Raw genomic sequence first — 17,114 nt, forward strand, 5'->3', positions numbered from 1 at the left:
CTGTAAGATAATTGCTAACTGCTTTGAACACATCTCCTTGTACTTTTTCAGTTGTTATTTTCCAAGGAGAAACTTCCTTTTTCTCTCACAATTTTAGTGTTTTAATTTTAGTTTTAAAATATTCATAATTGTGTAGTGACACTTATCTTTCAGATATTTGAAATTCAGATAATCCTTTCAGAACACGTTTGGTTTTTATGACTTTATTGCCCTCCAGCTGTAGGAGACAAACATTTGGGCCATTTTTTTGTGTTGAATTCATGTTATTTTAAATACATAAGCATACCACTGGAACAGTTCTTTAATTATTCACTTTAATAGGCTGTGACCAAAATGTTGTTTTCCTTTCATGTAATTTCCTTTTCTTTTCTGTAATCTGTGTTTATGGTGGTTTTTATTGCTTTTTTTTCCCTTTATTTTGAGGCCTATGCATATTACTTTTATCCAGCCTCTTTGCAGTACAATGCTATAATGAGTGGAAGAATTCTAAAATTTTAAGAGTCTCCAGATTCTTACTCTTGATGACAAACATTCATTTGCTATCTGTGGACTTTGGAATATTAGGAAGTCTTTGGAGAAGTCCTTAGTGTCTCAAAATTCATTAGCTTTGTATAAGTGTCTGATTGTCCAAATTTGGCATCCATGAGCCACACGGTCTGCAACTTGCATGTGTCAAGTGCTGCATAAAAGAAAAAAAAATATAGCAAACCAAAGAATTAATTCTTCTATTAGGAAACCTGTCTGCAAAATAGTTTAGCAAATAAATTCTGAGGACGTAGGCTGAGAAAACTTCTCCCCCAAAGGGCTAATTCATATTGTTAATATTTTATGCCCTCTTTGAAATTCTCAACTGGAATCACTACAGTTTTGTTATGTATTGATCTGACTGGAGAGATGTTTTAAATCCGGATTTTTAGATGAATCCTCTCACAATACAGAGACACTTGAAAGGTCCTGATGCGCAGGCTCATCCTAAGATCAGTGGCTTTTCAAGTGAGGGACACACCAAAGAACTTTCAGTCTTCAGCCTCAGGAGAAATGCTCTCATAAATTAGTGTTTTGTCTATTTATCAGGTTTCTCAGGTTGTAAGTGCTTTTTCTTTCACTCTCTGGAGTGGCACAGCACAGTGAAGTGCACAGAAGCATCTGCTTTGTTCTGGGTTTGTTCCCATGAGGTAACTTGCACTCGGCACAGTGGAACATTCTTCTGCTCAAGGAGAGGAAAGCTCATTTTGTGGAGTGAAATATGGTCCCTGTGTGCTGTGCTTGGATCAGGGTGAGTGCTCTGGAGTTAGGTCAGGCTTGTATTCATTGGGTTGTGCACTGGTAGTTTGTTTTTTTTTTTGTCTGCTTGTTTTGCAACAATGGAAAGCATCAGAAAATAATGGCCAACATATAAAAAAGCAGAATAAAGATTTTGTGTTGGGGAATGGATTATTTATGGTGCCAAGTAGGATGGGTATGGATTGTTTTGACTTGTCTTTACTCTCCAGATAGTACCATGACTAACAGAAAAGAGGCAATGTGCTCTGTTACAGTCATTTGCATGGAAAAATTGTCCAACTATCCAATCCTTTTCAGATTCTTGTCTCCCCAAGGACCAAGTGATATCTGAATTACCATTTTTCAAGCAGTAACACAAGCAGGCTGATGCCTGTACAGTGCAACCCTGTGGGACAAGTTCTGAAGCTTTGCAAAATGTTTAGCTCTGAGAAGCTAGAGCAGATGTTAGTGCAGAAAGAATTTATGCTAGAACTTAGTAGGATGAACAGAAGGGGAAAAGGTACCAGAGGAAAACAAAATGAGAGACGAGGGGGCTGGGAATAGAATAAATGGAGGACCATTGAGGAGTGACTGAGAACCTAACTTAGAGATGAACTGGCAATGCAAGTTAGTAAGACTTCAGGACTGGGAAAGAAAGGATTGAAGGTGAAATATTAAAAGAACAAAAAAGGCAGAAGCAAAATAAATGGAAGTAATGGAGGAGTCTAAAGCTCTGAAGTTGTTAGACTGCAATTTTTCCCACTCTAGTTAATTTCACTTGATAAAATTATAATGTATGAGAAATGTGGCTTTGATCCTTCTGGCAGTCTAGGTGCATTTGTTTCTCAGAATAGGAAAAATAGCTAACCAGATGCATTTTTTATTTTCACAGAGAGGCCGAGTCTCCCTTTTGGTCCTAGCCTAATTTTCATTGTATTTAAATGATAGCCTTTTTGGCCCAGTCAACTTGTGTGGAAAACATTTCTTCAGCTAGAGAGCTCTATTTGGTAGGAACTCAATAAGCAGCAGTGGTCAGGATGTAATTGAATTAGTTCTGAAGTGCCAGTGAGCTTAGAGTTTGGAGTATCCCATATATTCTCACTTGAAGTTTGTTTTTTTATAAAATATCACCTATGAAGTGAATACTCTGTATTTTCTAAAAGGAAAAATTGTAGTTTTTTAATGCATTTTTAGTGCCTCTATGTGTTTCTTCATGTTGCTTTGAAGAACAGCGATAAGGATATCAGCTTTCTGGATAAGGACAAGTTTTGAGTGCTGGAGGTTGACAGAGGGTTTGGTGAGGGCTGAATCCTCCCAGAGCAAAGCAAGCAGGACAGGGAGTGTGCCAGTGCCTGTATTCCTCACCTGGGAATGCAATGTGTAATGCCATCTTGTGGAGCTGTGTGATATTCACCTAGAGGAAAATGAGTAACAAAGTCTGTGGCTTTGCTGAGTGTTTTTCTTTAACCTCAGAGGGAGACCTGTGTGTGTATCTTTAATAAACTGCAGAGCTCTAAAGCTTTATTAAGAACAGTAAATAATTCATGGCTTCAGAATAACACAAAGGTACTTACAGCTAGGTTGTGAGGGAGACAATTTAATATTCTTGGTCAACATGTTATCTCTTTTCATACAGCACAATATTATTCTTATTGACATTATAGGAAAGGAGAATTTTAAGGGAAAATATGAAAGGGAACCAGAAACTGCTTTTCTGGATGTGTCAGCTATTGACTCGACAGAAAGTATAGAGCTGAGTGTCTAAAAGATGATGGGAGCTGTCACTACTGCTTGGTTGGAGGCCTTTAAATACTTGATGAGAGGTGATGGGTAGGAAGGATCAGTCATAATGAGCTTTAAATGTGATGGCAAATACCTTATGGTTAATGCAAAGGATGATGGTCAGAAAAAGTTTGCAAAGATATATTTGGATTGGCATCAAGGCTGGTAATTTGTGCAGCAGCATTCTCCATAAATCTATTATCTATATAAAGTGCAAAAGATTTTTTACTTTTCTATGCTTTTTACTATTTGACGTTAACCTAGTCTCTGACAAATAAGTGTTCTTTATCTTCACTTTTTCCTTCTGTCTAATGTGTCCCTGGAGCACACCACCACATGGGGTATGGCATATTCTTCATTTTGCAGCTAAAGCATACACAGTGAGATGCTTATGAGACATAGGTGCTTCCAGAACTGGGAGCTGTAGCATATCTCAAACAACAGTGCTTAATCCTTCATTGGCTTTCTGCTGCATTCCTGGCAAACCACAACTGCATCACTCCCTTGAGTGAAATTAGGTGAGCAGGTTGAAAGTAGGTGAACCCACATTGTTTCTGTGGGTCTGAAGTGCCTTCTTAGCAGAGGTGCTGTTGTGTGCCTGTGCCTGTTTGTCAGTGCATGCTATTTGGCCATCATTTGATGTTTACAAATTAGGAGAATTAACTTCTGTGTGTATATTTGATTGGTTTTCTGGGTTGGTCCCACCTCCACGCCCCCCCCCCACCCCTCCCCCCCACTTCACGTGCTTCACTATGCTCTGCTGGTTTTACCATCTTTTAAAATACCTTTGAGGAATTATTCCTGCCAGTTGTTCAAGGAGACTGAATTTCAGGTTTATTTGTGGGCATGACCATACCTGGGAAACTTCATGTTTATGCCCATGTTTGGTGGTATAAGGATTCTTTATAGGAGTTGACATTCTTCATCTGGAAAAGGATGATGCTGCTTGCTTTATGTGACTCACTATAACTGCTAAGACTGATAGGATTTCAAATATTGAGATTTTACCACTTTCTTTGGAAATATTCTGAAACAGTCTGGGGGTAAGATTACCAGGTAAATCAGTTTAGCTTGATTTCTAGAATTCTGTGAGCTGAGAAAAGGTTATATTAATTTATTAATATCCTAGTTTTTTTGTGCTGTTCCAAACAGCACAAAAGTAAGATTATTTTCTGAATGCTGTATCTGTAAGTACTGATCCAGAGAGTAATAATACTTCTAGATAAGGTCTATGGGAACTAAAAGGAAAATTGCCTTGGCTCCAAAATCACATGAAATTTCAGTCTGTGTCTTTGACAGGACAAAAAAGATCAGTGGTAGATTCCTAAGGTGAGATCCCTATCTGCTGAAATAAAAGGAAATGAGCTCCTTACTGCCAGGTACCTTTTACAGCCAAAGAGGACTTATGCACCATATAAAATACTCTTGCCATCCCCAGTTTAAGAGTATCTGGCTCCATTTCATCTCTTCTCAATTTCCTGGAAGGGTCATAGCCCGGAGGTGTTCTTAAATTATGCTGGAGTGCATGGGATGCACTTGAAAAGATGATGGGAAGCCACTCATAATTGAGTTTTGAACTTTGGTGCAAATAAGTGGTTTAGATCACTTGAAAGAATCACTCTCAAAGACGCTAGAAAACCAGATTTAATATAAATATGCAGAAGCAACACTGTTAACAAAGTTCAGTGCAAGGCTTACTTCATTACTTATTAGAGAGATGAGGCTTGCAAAAGGAAATATGCTTGGAATCAGTTTAGAAATATTTAGTTCTAAAGGATTTAGCAGCACTTAATAATTGACTAGATTAATATTTGAAGAACAATTCAGTGGGATTTATATGAGCTGAATAGTAACTTTAACAGTGGATCTGAGAAAGCAAAATTTATTCTACTCTTTTTATGTACACACAAATGCAAAGGTGTACTTGTGAAATTCCCCTGAGTTCAGTGAAATATGTTGGTTGCTTTTGCCTCACTGAGCAAAGGCTTCAGCCTTGAGGAGGTGATGCTTAAGGTTTAGCTTTTATATTTTCAGATTCTGTGCTGCTTTAGTGTGTGAGACTGAGCTCCCCATGAGGGGATGCTGAGCTCTCTGCACAGAGCAGGGACACAAAACAATTCCTGCTCCAGCTGGGCACCAAGGACAAATGATCCAAATCTCAGCCCAGGAGCACAAACACCGTGGGCTGGAGAGAGAAAAACAAGCAGGATGGGGCTGCCTGGGCTGGAGCTGGAATGGGACAATGAACTCCAAGGTGCCAATGGAGCAGAACTGATCCCAGGGAGAGCCCCCGGGAGCGCTCGTGCATTTTGGGACCATTTTGGGTCATTTGGGTGCAGCCCTGGCTGGGCTCTGGTGCTGCCCAAGGTGGATCCATGGAGGAGATCCTTTTAATCAATCCCTGCTTTATTCTTTACCTCTGTCCAGCCTCTGCTCTAGGCCAGCCTTCCCAGGGGATCAGAGGGGGATATCAGCCAAAGCCCTGTTGTCACCTTATGTTGATGCTCCTCTGAGGATCCCAAATTTGAGGGCTGGCAAATTCTGGGAGCTTCCCCTTCAGGAGAGATGCTGGCACAGCCCATGGTGCTCCAGGAGAGCTCAGAGGGTGTCACAGAACTGCTGCTTGTGGTTTGCAAACTCTTTGGCTTCTGTCCTCTGCCAGTCCACATCCTGGCCATAATCTGAGGTGGCAATTACAGGGATTTTCATCAGAAGTCCTGTTATATTAATACTGTTTCACTCTGGCAGTGATTTTGGCAAATAATGTTTAAAGGCCTTCCTTGGGCAATAGAATCTTGTAGGAACAGACTGGTAAACTCAGACTTGATAAACTGATTAAGCTCATCTTAACTGGCCAGAAACCATTAATCAAGGCTGAGGCCTAACAAGAATTCCCGAGTGTGTTGAGCAGCCTGAAGAAAGGGGAAGGAGAGGGAATGCACCACCAAAAAACTAAATACCAAACCTTTGGCTTGCATTAATTCCTTGTCACTCTTAATGCCACATAGGCAAATGAGAAGGGGTTCTTATGCTGAAAAGCCTGTTTGTGATTTAGAATTTGTTTTATAAAAGAATTCTGCATTCAGAAAAGACTGCTCAAATCCAGGAAGTCTTAAAAATTATGTGGAATTTCAGAGCTGAATTCAGGCAACTTTTACTTGTACTGTGGCTTATTCAGGACACATTTGTGTACTAAAGGCTAAATGAGGTTTAGGAAACCTGACTTGTGGAGATTTTAATTTAGGTAACTAAAGAAGAACTCCTGAAAGTATTGCTTACAATGAATTATATGTAAGTTTTTTGGAAACTCAGTTTGTCACCAGGAAAATCTGTCTGACCTTGGTTTCCCAATGAATTTTACCTAAGTGCAGGCACCACTTAAAAGACATTTTCATTCAGGGAAAGAAAAATATTATTTGAAATCAAAATGTTGAGCTCAATAAGTGCTAAAAGCTGACTGAGTTGAAGAGGTGAGAGGGGAAATAGTCTCTTTTTTTCCTACATTGAAAGCAGGCTTTGTGAGTGTCATTACTCACGTGTTCAATTATGAGTTCACAATATCAATTTAATTCTGCTTTTAATGATTTTTGTTCAAATACTAGTTAAATAAACTCAGTTTTGTGCTCAGCTAAAGCAACATTTAAAAATACCAGTGATAGCGTTTTACAGACTTGACTGTACCTTTTTCTGAGTGGGAGGGACTTACTCCTATAACACAGATTTTTCCAAAGAGATCCGGAGTTGTGGGTTGTTCAGAAAGTATTTCTGCTGTCTTCTTCACTGCAGAATATGAGCATTTGATAATTATGTGGTTTAGGAACTAGCTTTTGGTGTATGACCTTCAGCTTAGGACTTTTGAAAAGGACACATGCTGTTGTGCAATTAGGCCCAAGGGATTTTCAAAAACATCCACTTCCCATCTTAAGCAGAAGATGACTGATGATTGTTCCTGGTACTGAATGTCACTGCCATTTATCAGTTACTGAAAACTTGAATTTCAAGCTTTTATGTGGCATTACAAGTTCCCAGAAGTGAGAATGTGTCCAATTAATATTAGTGCAAAACTACTGGATATATGCATATAGATACCTTTCCTCTGCAAACTTGAAAAATGCTATGCATGCAATTTGGAAAAGCAGGCATGACTTAGGTGCTTGCCATGTGAAAAGAATGAGAACAGAACTAAAAACTGACTAGAATTGCTCTTCAGAAGACTTCATGTGGAGCAGATGGGAGTTGCTAGCAATGTCATGGTCAAAAAGTGCAAAAATGCCTCTCTGCTGGTCAGTTGCCAGAAAATGTGATAAGAAAAGGAAAAGGAAAATGAAAGCAGCTGTTTTATTAAAACATCTAAAGAGAAATTAAGACTTCCCCAGTAAATTTGTGGGGTTTTTTTTTGGTTTGGTGGGTTTGGCTTTTTGGTGGGCGCTATCAGTATTATCTAGTTAGAGATGTGGGAAATAACCTGAAATGAGAGGCAGAAATTAAGGTAAGAGTGACATTAAAGGGAAATTTTCTAATTTGAGCTCTGACACTATTCCAATCTTCAAAGTGTTTGTGAATATTTACTGGCTCAGATATCTACTGGAAGGATGTAGACTGAATTATTTAAGGACGTCACAAGCCCTTGAATATTTAGCCCCTGAAGAATTGAAATTAATATTTAGGGTTACTAATTATGGTATCATGTTCATTTCCAGATGACTTCTTGTACCATTTCTTAAAAATTTATTTTTAAAGCAACATTGCTCTACATAGTGCAAGCAAAATTAAATGGCTATCCTAATCTTAAAATAAATATTGTACTAAATAGATGAAAATAAATATTCTTTGAGTGGTTTTCATGGGTCTATAATACCACTTCAGACAGACACACTTCCCATTAATTACAGTGCTTTTTCTTAGAGGTGGTGTCTGGGCTTGTGTTGGGGTGCACTGAATTTTTGTCCAAGTACCACAGCTTTGTTATCTCTGTGAATTTATTAGCTCAATATTGGAATTTCACAAGGTGATTTCCACACTCTGCTTAGAGAAATGTTTAATAAAATGGCAGTCCATATGTTGTACTTGCTGAATAACAAATAAATACTGACTAACCAGACTGTGCACAGACAGTGATTTGGTTAAGCTTTTACATTGTCCTTGAACTAAGCATCACAGTGTAAAGTGGTTTTGAGTTCCAGACACAGTAATCCCAGTATATGATACATCTAGAAACTTGTAGATCAGGATCTGCTTGTCTTAAGGCTAGATTGTGTAGACAAAGCCAGGGAGGTGAAGTTTCTGTCTGTTCACACCCACAGTGCAAATCAATCTCCCATCTAAAGTGTTAGCTCACTTTAGAATTTTCATCATGGTCAAGATATTTCACCAAAAGGAGAAATCATATAGGAAAGAAATTAAACTTATTGGGCCAGAGCTGGGCAGAACTGTCTTGTCTACATTTTGGAACTGGGAGCAGAATTAATTTCAGGTTGGCTGTATTATTTCTTGATCACTGGCTGGATGAAGTGCATAGCCCAATTTATAATACCTAGATTTTGGTGATTGAAAATTCCTGTTTGGGGCACAGAGCTGGTCTATAACCCATTGCCTCACTGTGACATAAATTTTGACAGTGTCTGAACCAAAAATTTTCTTTCTACCTGCTGACTATTTTTCTTTGTTATCATATTATTTTGACTGGGATTTTCCACAGCATTCACAAAAGCATCAAGTCTTGCCAATATTGTGTAATGAGAGAAGGAGGTCATGACAGAGAAGATAATTTTTGAATGAGATTTTAAATGTAAACACGTGAAGGAAGAGGAAAACTGGATTGGTTAAATTATTCAAAGGTTTGTCTACAAGCCATTGGGTAGTGCTAGATTAATTTATATGTCTTGAAGATTGCCATTTTAAGAAGGACATATTTTAGGGCTTGATAATATATCTGTCTCTAGCATTATTCAATGAATGCAACTACAGCTGAATGTAATCCAAATATTAGGTCCATAATTAGCTTTACTTTGTTACAGGGAATAATGTTTCTATATAATGTCTGTTTCACACAGAATAACCCAGTGCAAGGAATATATCTGACCCACCTGCCATATTTTTTCACTGAATTTAGAGGTCCAATGGTTAATTGCTGTGAAGCATAGGTGGCTAATTCTTTGCCTTCCCCACCTACACAGAATGCAACACTGACATTTGATTTCTCAAAAGGATGTCCTTTCTCTAACCCTGCTGCAGTCTCACTTGCTCTATTTCCCAGACTGTAGCCTTGTGAGCTGCTGTAATGTCTATCAGCATAAGTCATGCTGACAGACCAAGGCTGTGATAGCTAATGGTAATAACATAAATTGAAGGGAAACATGAGAGACCCAGAAAAATGTTATAGATCCCATTGCCTGAGTGCAGGGGAGCCACTAAGCTCAAGGCTGCCCTCTGCAAATGAATTTTTCAGATTAGCTGTTCAGCTGTTTTTTCGGGTTTTTCGCTAGTTTCAATTAAGATGCCAGGGCTATTTTTAAAATAAAAATAAACTATGTGGCTAAATATTGCACAGTGACAAAACTGAATGCCCTTGCTGAGTTGGGAGGGTGAAAGAGGAGCATTGCATGTGAACACCACGCTGAAGTGACTTTCCCTTGCCATTTAAATATCCAAGTTAAGTGCAGCCCCAAGCTGACCTGTGCAAGCCAAGAGTGCTGCTGCTGCTTCTTTTTTTCCCAAAACATTCCTGTTTCCCACCATTTGTAATTACCTCTGCTTCAGGCTGGATTTGTCTGAGGATTTGTGAATGACTGGTGAGTTCTTATTCATCAGCTGGCTTAATACAGGGAGAGGAGATTTACATTTCTTGCTTGTGGTAAAAAATACAGTCTGACTGAATAAGAAAAAATAAAAAATAAGCAAAAAGGAAAAAAAAGGCAAAAAAATAGAGCCCAGTTATATGGGCTGTATTTATAAATAAATATAAATAAAAATATAAATAAACATGAATATAATATATGTTATATATAAGAGAATACTGATAATGTATGTAATATATTAAAAAAATCTATATAATATATAATATATCTGTATATATAAAATATAAATTAACAAAGCAAGTGCAGGCCTGTTTTTAGCTAGGAGGAATAATTTCTTTAGGCTGGGAGTAATAGCTGAGCACTGACAAATGTGCAGTGATGTTAATTCTGTTGATGCTTTATTAATGGCTTCAGGGTGAGGAATGTGTGTTTCCTTGTCTGCCTGTAAAACCTATTGATTTTACCTATCGATTTCAATAAAAAATGTTAGGCCCATGGTAGGAGTTCTTAAAAATCTACTTCTGACTGTATTAGAAACATTTCTAAAAGCTTATCCACCAATTTACTTTTTTGAGTAGCATATCATACTGAGACTTTCACCTTTCGACAGAACTCCCATTTATTCATCTTGACAGAGCTATACAACAAGCACAAAAATGACCTCTTAAATATTTTTCTTAAATAATAAGAAGCAGATTTGGATGCCAGACTGTACTGATATTCATGGCACGTGTGTACCTTCACTAAAACTTTGCAGAAACATGATGTAAAGCTAAGTTTAATGAAATTATTGGGCAGTCAATGGAAATTGAACTTTAAAAAAGATAAAGTCTGTCTTACAAGCTATCAAATGTAGGCTAAGATACCTTCAAGTATGACCAGCCTTCTTTAGGAGGTTCTGAGTAGTTTTGCTTGCAAAATAAAAATGTGTGGTGCATTTGTCTGATGGATGAAATGAGACCTGGATGATTTTAGGTTTTGCATTCAATAAAATTTGTGACAGATGTGAGCACAGCTCTGGACAGCTTCTAATGTCTGTAATTTAAATAAGATATTAATGATTACCATTTTTATCCATACTACTCTAATATTGCTACTATGTAATATTTCATTATTATATTACTGGGTCAGGCTAAAATATTTGATGTAATTTGGTCATATAATGCATATATGGCTCTAGTGGCTGTACTAGTTACATGGGAAAAATTATGAGAGGAAGAAAAAAACATGCAATTTAAAGCATAATAAAGTTGGCAAGTTGACCCTTAAGTTTTAAAATTGGCTTATGAAGACTCATAACAGAAGTGTAATAATTTTTTTATTATTTGAAAATGCACAAGAGACAATACAGATCTATTTTGAAAACATACTTTTTTTTTACATACTTTTTTTTCTACAGGCTACTTTGTTTTGCAATTGCAATTCAAAATTCTCTAATTTAGAATGGATAATTGCTGATATTAATAATATGCTTAGTTTTAACTGAAATTTACTCATGTTTAAAATTGAAATTAGTGAACCTCAATGTGATTTATCCATTACTTTACCACTTTTAAAGCTCCACTAAACCAAAGAAAATGCATATAAATCTTATAAATAAAATCAAGAGAATGAAAACCTTTTAGTAAAAAAAAGCTAAAAACTATGTAAGTTAAAATATCTATTATCTATTACAAGATAGATTCAGAGTAGATTCAGGCAAATCTTCCTTAAATAAACACATCTGTAAGGCTCTCAAAAGCAGACATGCCAGATAACTCCTCCTTCATTGCCCTGCCTCGCACTGAATGAGCTTTGCCTGTCATTCCCAACAGGTTCCAGGTGTTCTGGAAGACCTGTGCTGGTCACTCACCCACAGCCCTTGCACCCTTCCTTCATTCCCTCCCTCCTTCTCCCAGCCCCTGACAGCTTATTGCAGTGTCTGTAGCTTTCAGAAGATTTGCTGGTGGCTACTCTGAATCTTTCATCAGTTGTTCTGCTCTCTTTGGACATGGAGAACTGAACTGTTCTCCTCCGTGTAACAGTCTTCAAGCATGTAAAATATTCTGCTGATGTTCCCCCTAAGCAAAATGACAACATTTAAATAAATCTTTTTCTCCTAAGATGATTTTTTAGGCCTCTCTCCATCCTTGTTCTTCTTGTGGGGGTTTTCTCTGGTTTTTTTCCACGCTCTGAAGTTCTGTCACAAATAACCACTCAGCCAAGGCCCTGCTGTGTAGAGCTGAGTGGTGGAGGTAGATTGTGTCTTGTAGGCTGTGCTTCTTGTGCTCCAACTTTCCTGCAGCACTGGGATGCTGTTGGATGGTGTTGGTACCACCAAGCCTGCAGTGCCAAACTGCTGCAGGATCCACAATTTCCATTCTGTGCCTGTGCAGGGGATTTTTCTGGTGAAGAACAATGTAATTTCATTTTCCCTATAGGAACTCATTCTGTAGGCTTCATAGAATTCTCACAATAACATGAGTTAATTTCCCATGCTTATTCAGTCAGTCCTCCAGCTCATTTCCAGACCACCCCAACTTCATCCTGGCATTTGCAGAGTTAGGTTGCTGCAGGGTTCTGTAAACTTCCATTCTCTGAAGGGACTCCTGTGGTCGGCTCTCAAGGCACATTAGCACACCATGTCTGCACTACTGGGGTCAGGTGCCTCTGGATGCATCCCTAAACAATTTTTGAGCCTCCTGTGTTAAATAATGCTAAGCATTTCTGTTCACTACATTCTGCACTCAGGTGAAAATAGAGAGTTGATGATTTTTTCAAGTTAGCCAGGTACAAAGCAGAGTTCATGTTACTTGTGTTGGTGTGAGCTAACAAGCCTTACTGAAAGTACAAGAATTCAGGTGGCATTCAACATCTGAAAACAGATTTCGGCTCTTAAGTATACCTGCTGTTATTATTGGCAGAGCATAATGACTATGTGAAACGTAATGCAAAGCAAAATCAGTCAGGATTTCAGCTGAGAGAGGTTTACAGTCCAGCTAATAGAGCCACAACCAGCAGCAAGGCTTTGAAAAATAAGTGTGAGCTTAGGAGAAATGAAAAGCAGGAGATTTTAAATACTTGAAACTTGGGAACTTTTTGAGAGCACAGAATAGCATAGAATAATCTATGTGAACCAGGCAGTGGAAATATAGGAATATAAATAACGAAGTTGTGATAAAGAGGAAGGGGGGAAAAGGCAGAAGAGATTGCAAGCAGCATTTTTCAAAGACCTGTGAAAATGCTTTTAAGGCAACTGATGGGTTAAGTAAGGAAGGCATGAAGATGAGTTCAGTCGGTAGCTCTTCATTTTGGCCTTAAAAATCTTTGTTTCAGTCTTGGTAGTTTCTAACTAGCATAGCCTGCTACCTTCCACTGAAACCTGAACAGTGCCTTTACTTAGCAGGGGACATTTAGAGCCAAACTGCTGTCCCCAGTGCCCCTCACTGGTTACTTCCATTGTGGCTGAAGGAACAGTAGGATGGCCCCAGGCCCCTGACAGTGCAGTCAGTGGTGTCAGTGTCACAGGTGTCACAGTGGCATTCTGTAGCTACTGGGTATGAGTAAAAAGATTCAGGGTGGTCACCACAGCCAGGGATCTTCACTGTTTCATACACAACCTCCTTGAAGGTACAGGTTTGCTGAGCAGTTGATACTGGAGGATATTTATATACTGGATCCTGAAATTACAAGAAGGGATTAACTGTTGTAAAATTGGTTATGGGATAGATTTAAAAATTTGTATAAAACGGGAAAATCCCACTAAGATCCAAAAGCATTTGGGTCTGACTCTAATTTAATCTTTAAATTTCCCCTTTCAGGAGGACTGAAAGAGCAAATTTGTGTCATAGTATCACCAGACAATCTTTAATATCAATTGCTTGATTCTTTAAATTCTTTGAAAGAGCAGAGGGGTCTGCATAATGATGGCTTCTGTATTGTATCTTCTTGCACCCACAAACTGAGCACAAAGCAGAGATCCAGACTGTAATTCTAACTCTGGTTACACTATTAACATAATACATGCAGCCAGTTAATTAACTGAATTTTTGCCACACAATTTCACCCTTCTGTCTGTGCTTCAGATCGGCTGTGAACCTACTCTTGTGTTACTCAGTTATTCAGCCTGTTTATCACAAGGCTCATACTGTCTGTGGTTTGCTATGGGCTATCTATCCATCCATCACTTGAAATATTAAATTCTGGTGCCTGAAATGAAGAGTCTCACCCTGGTGAAGCAGTATCCTGAGCACCACGTGGCATTCACTGTAATACAGAATTCACATTCTTCTCTTTCCACAGCTATGGTGATATTGGTGAGCTGGCAGCTGTTGCAGCAAATTGCTTTCCAGCAAAGGAACAGCACATAGCAATTAAGTGTCTTCATGCTGTCTGTAAAGCAAAAAATATATCTCAGCAGGAGCAACACATATGGTTATTTTCAACAGGAAATAGAGAAGCAGGGAGAAATGGAGTCTCTGCTTTATCCTCAACTGGTTCTATAACAGCACCATCATAACTGGTTTAGAATCAGCAGTGAAAACAGACATGAGATAGATCTTCCTTCTGTTTACTGCTCAAGGAGTTTAATTTTCCTAAGCAATGGAAGTGGCATGTCAGCAATCTCTGCAAAATTATAATAATAGCAGAATACCACACCACTTCCAATGAAACATTTGTATCTAAGTTTCTAGAGAGAGAATGTGTCTTGTCTGTAAGGACAAAGAAAAATAAACAAGAGAGAGAAAAGAGCAAAGTATAATGTATTTTCAGAAGCAATTAATTACTTTAAGAGTTTGCAATATGAAAAAAAAAAAAAGATTTCTACATCAGGATCTGATGGAAACTTACCTGTATTCTACTTGCCTGCCTGGAAGTACCAGCTGTAGTGAGAAGAAAGCCCTGTGCTTTCCTTTTATACTGAACTGGGTGTAATTTATACCTTGAGGATTTGCAGTATCTTAATGCAGCAAGCATTAATTTGGGACTTGGTGAAAGAGGATTAATGTTCAGCCAGACAGTGAGATTAAGCCTTGTTGAGAGGAAAAAAGAAAAGCCAAACACACTCGGAGATGGTGAAGGTTACTGTCACAGTGTCTCTCCACACATGTCACTGCATTTGATTCAGTGGCATTTAGAAATAGCTGAGCCATTTCACAGTTTGAAAAAAGGTTGAGAAGCCTATTTTTGGAAATGAAATGTTCAGGTGTTTAAACTGCTCTGTCAGCCCTCAAAGTGATGGCTTGGGGTGCAAGCTGATCCTCTGGCAGTGGAGGACCCTACACAGTGGGGACACTGCTGTAGTGTTTCTTAGCTGATGACCATTCTCTTGTTAAGGGAAATTTTCAATTTTAATTGGTTTTCTCTGAGTTAGGTCTTACCCAGTGAGCTGCATATGTTTTTATTAATTGATGAAATAAAGCTAGCAATGTGAATTTTGATAAACCATGAAGAGCTCCCCTTTTCTTTGCCATTCTTTTCTACCCCAGAAAATGCAGTCCTGACTCCTATCATGATCACATTTTTAAGTTATGTGAGGGATCTTTGTGTTGTGGAAAGGGATTAAGATGTCATAATGAGGCTCCAGATTTGTGTTTTTATGTCCATGATCTCAGATGAGATATTTTCACGTTCCAGGGAAAATGCTAATGTTTTTAACTGACAACCATGCAAACTCAGCTGGAATGTATTCCATGGTAATAAAAGAGTCTATGGATAGTGTTTGGGTATTTCCTGCATTCACAAGTTAGGGATGTGTGCCTCTTCGTGAGAATAATGACAGAGAAAGAACTCTGAGCTTCACATACCAGTTCTGGGGAGGATGACTCACAGTATTTACTATTATCTGCCCAGAACAGCCAGTCTTGCTTTGTTATGGCTGTTCTATTATGGTCAGTCTGACTCTTACAGAAATCCATCCCTGAAAGAAAACTAGACAAGGACATACAGTTTAAAAGCATTTTATCATGAAAATAAATTCTCACTGGCCTATTAGTTTCCTGCAGACGGGGTACTTTTCCAAGTGGCTTTAACAAATGAGCCCTTTAAGTGTGTCATGCCTTCCTGGGGTCCTGCAGACTGGCCATCTGTTCCAGTTTCCCTGCAGCACCTTCATTGGTAAATGAATTTTGCGTTGCACCAAAGTTAGAAAGTGAGCTGAAAAATCTCCCTGGGCATCTCCTGTAATAAATTTTTTGTTTGAATGAGAAGAGAGTTCACTTAAATCTATAGAGAAGTCAAAGAAGTTAGACATCTTCCTCTGAACTAATATAAACCCTGTGATTGTTTGATAATGGCCTTTTGGGTCGTTTAGTGTCAGCACAGTCTGTCTTCTCAGAGGAGCTTCTCAGTTGCTGCAAATCTCTAATTCCAGAGAGGCCAGACAAAAGCTGATTACTTTTGTTATATCCCTGCTGAGGATCTGATCTTTCCAATGTACTCATTTATACAAATTAAATAAAATGAAGTAAGTTTCATTTGCAGAGCACAGTACAGAAAATATCTGATCTGTTTCATGATTTGAAGAAGTCATACACATTCACTGAAACCTAGTTTGACAAGCAGACAGGGCAAGTTTAGCCCCTGCCATGTTGTATCTCCATGGCCCTAGCTCTTAGCCTCCTCACTTGTGAAAACACAAGTTAGGGGAATTATTCTGTTCAAGGGAAAAGCTGTTTTTTATCAGCATTGTTGTTAACCCATGTTTTTTGCTCCACAATGACACAAAGAGGTGTGGCAGTGTAAGTGATGGGATTGTTTGGAGAGTGGGAATGCGGAATAAGATCAGCAGAAAATGTTCTCCTGAAGAGTTCCTGAAGTTAGTAAACAGAATCCAAACACTTTAATGGGAAGGTTTGTTCTGATTTCAAGGGCCCTAAGGGAGTACTTGATGGCCAAGACCTCTGCACTCTTCTGGAGTGAGCGCAGGAATCTGGCAAATGCTGTTCAGGAGGATCTTCAACAGGAGCAAGGGGCTGGTTCATCAAATACTGGTGCTGCTGTGGAGGAGGACTCGCCAAATTTTGTGGTAGTCACAGAGGACATCAGATTCACATGGCTGGGTAATGCCTTGGTGGCTTCTTGGGGATATAAAATGTTTCTTGTTTTGCTGGTTTTTTGGTCTTCTGTGGCTCTTTCCCCTGGATTCTTTACTGCTGTAACCTAGCAAGCCATTGTCACCAGCACTGTGACAAGGGAGCTTTTGCTTTTATTTTTTTTAATCACTTCAAATAGAATTGCTGTGGCACATTTTGCTCTTATTTCCCTTCTAGCAGAAAATGCTCTTTTTCTTCT

The 17,114-nt window shown here is 38.6% G+C and overlaps 1 protein-coding gene across 1 annotated transcript; it reads right to left on the reverse strand.

Moving 5' to 3' along the window:
* Positions 1-13,264: 13,264 nt before the first annotated feature.
* Positions 13,265-14,208, reverse strand: FSHB (follicle stimulating hormone subunit beta). Its single transcript, XM_021536709.2, has 2 exons — positions 14,050-14,208; positions 13,265-13,501 (listed from the first exon to the last, which is right to left on the reverse strand). Exons 1-2 carry the CDS (start codon positions 14,206-14,208, stop codon positions 13,265-13,267), a joined length of 396 nt encoding a protein of 131 aa, XP_021392384.1.
* Positions 14,209-17,114: the final 2,906 nt, after the last annotated feature.

Source organism: Lonchura striata, chromosome 6 (assembly GCF_046129695.1).
Source record: "Lonchura striata isolate bLonStr1 chromosome 6, bLonStr1.mat, whole genome shotgun sequence".
Taxonomy (NCBI): domain Eukaryota; kingdom Metazoa; phylum Chordata; class Aves; order Passeriformes; family Estrildidae; genus Lonchura; species Lonchura striata.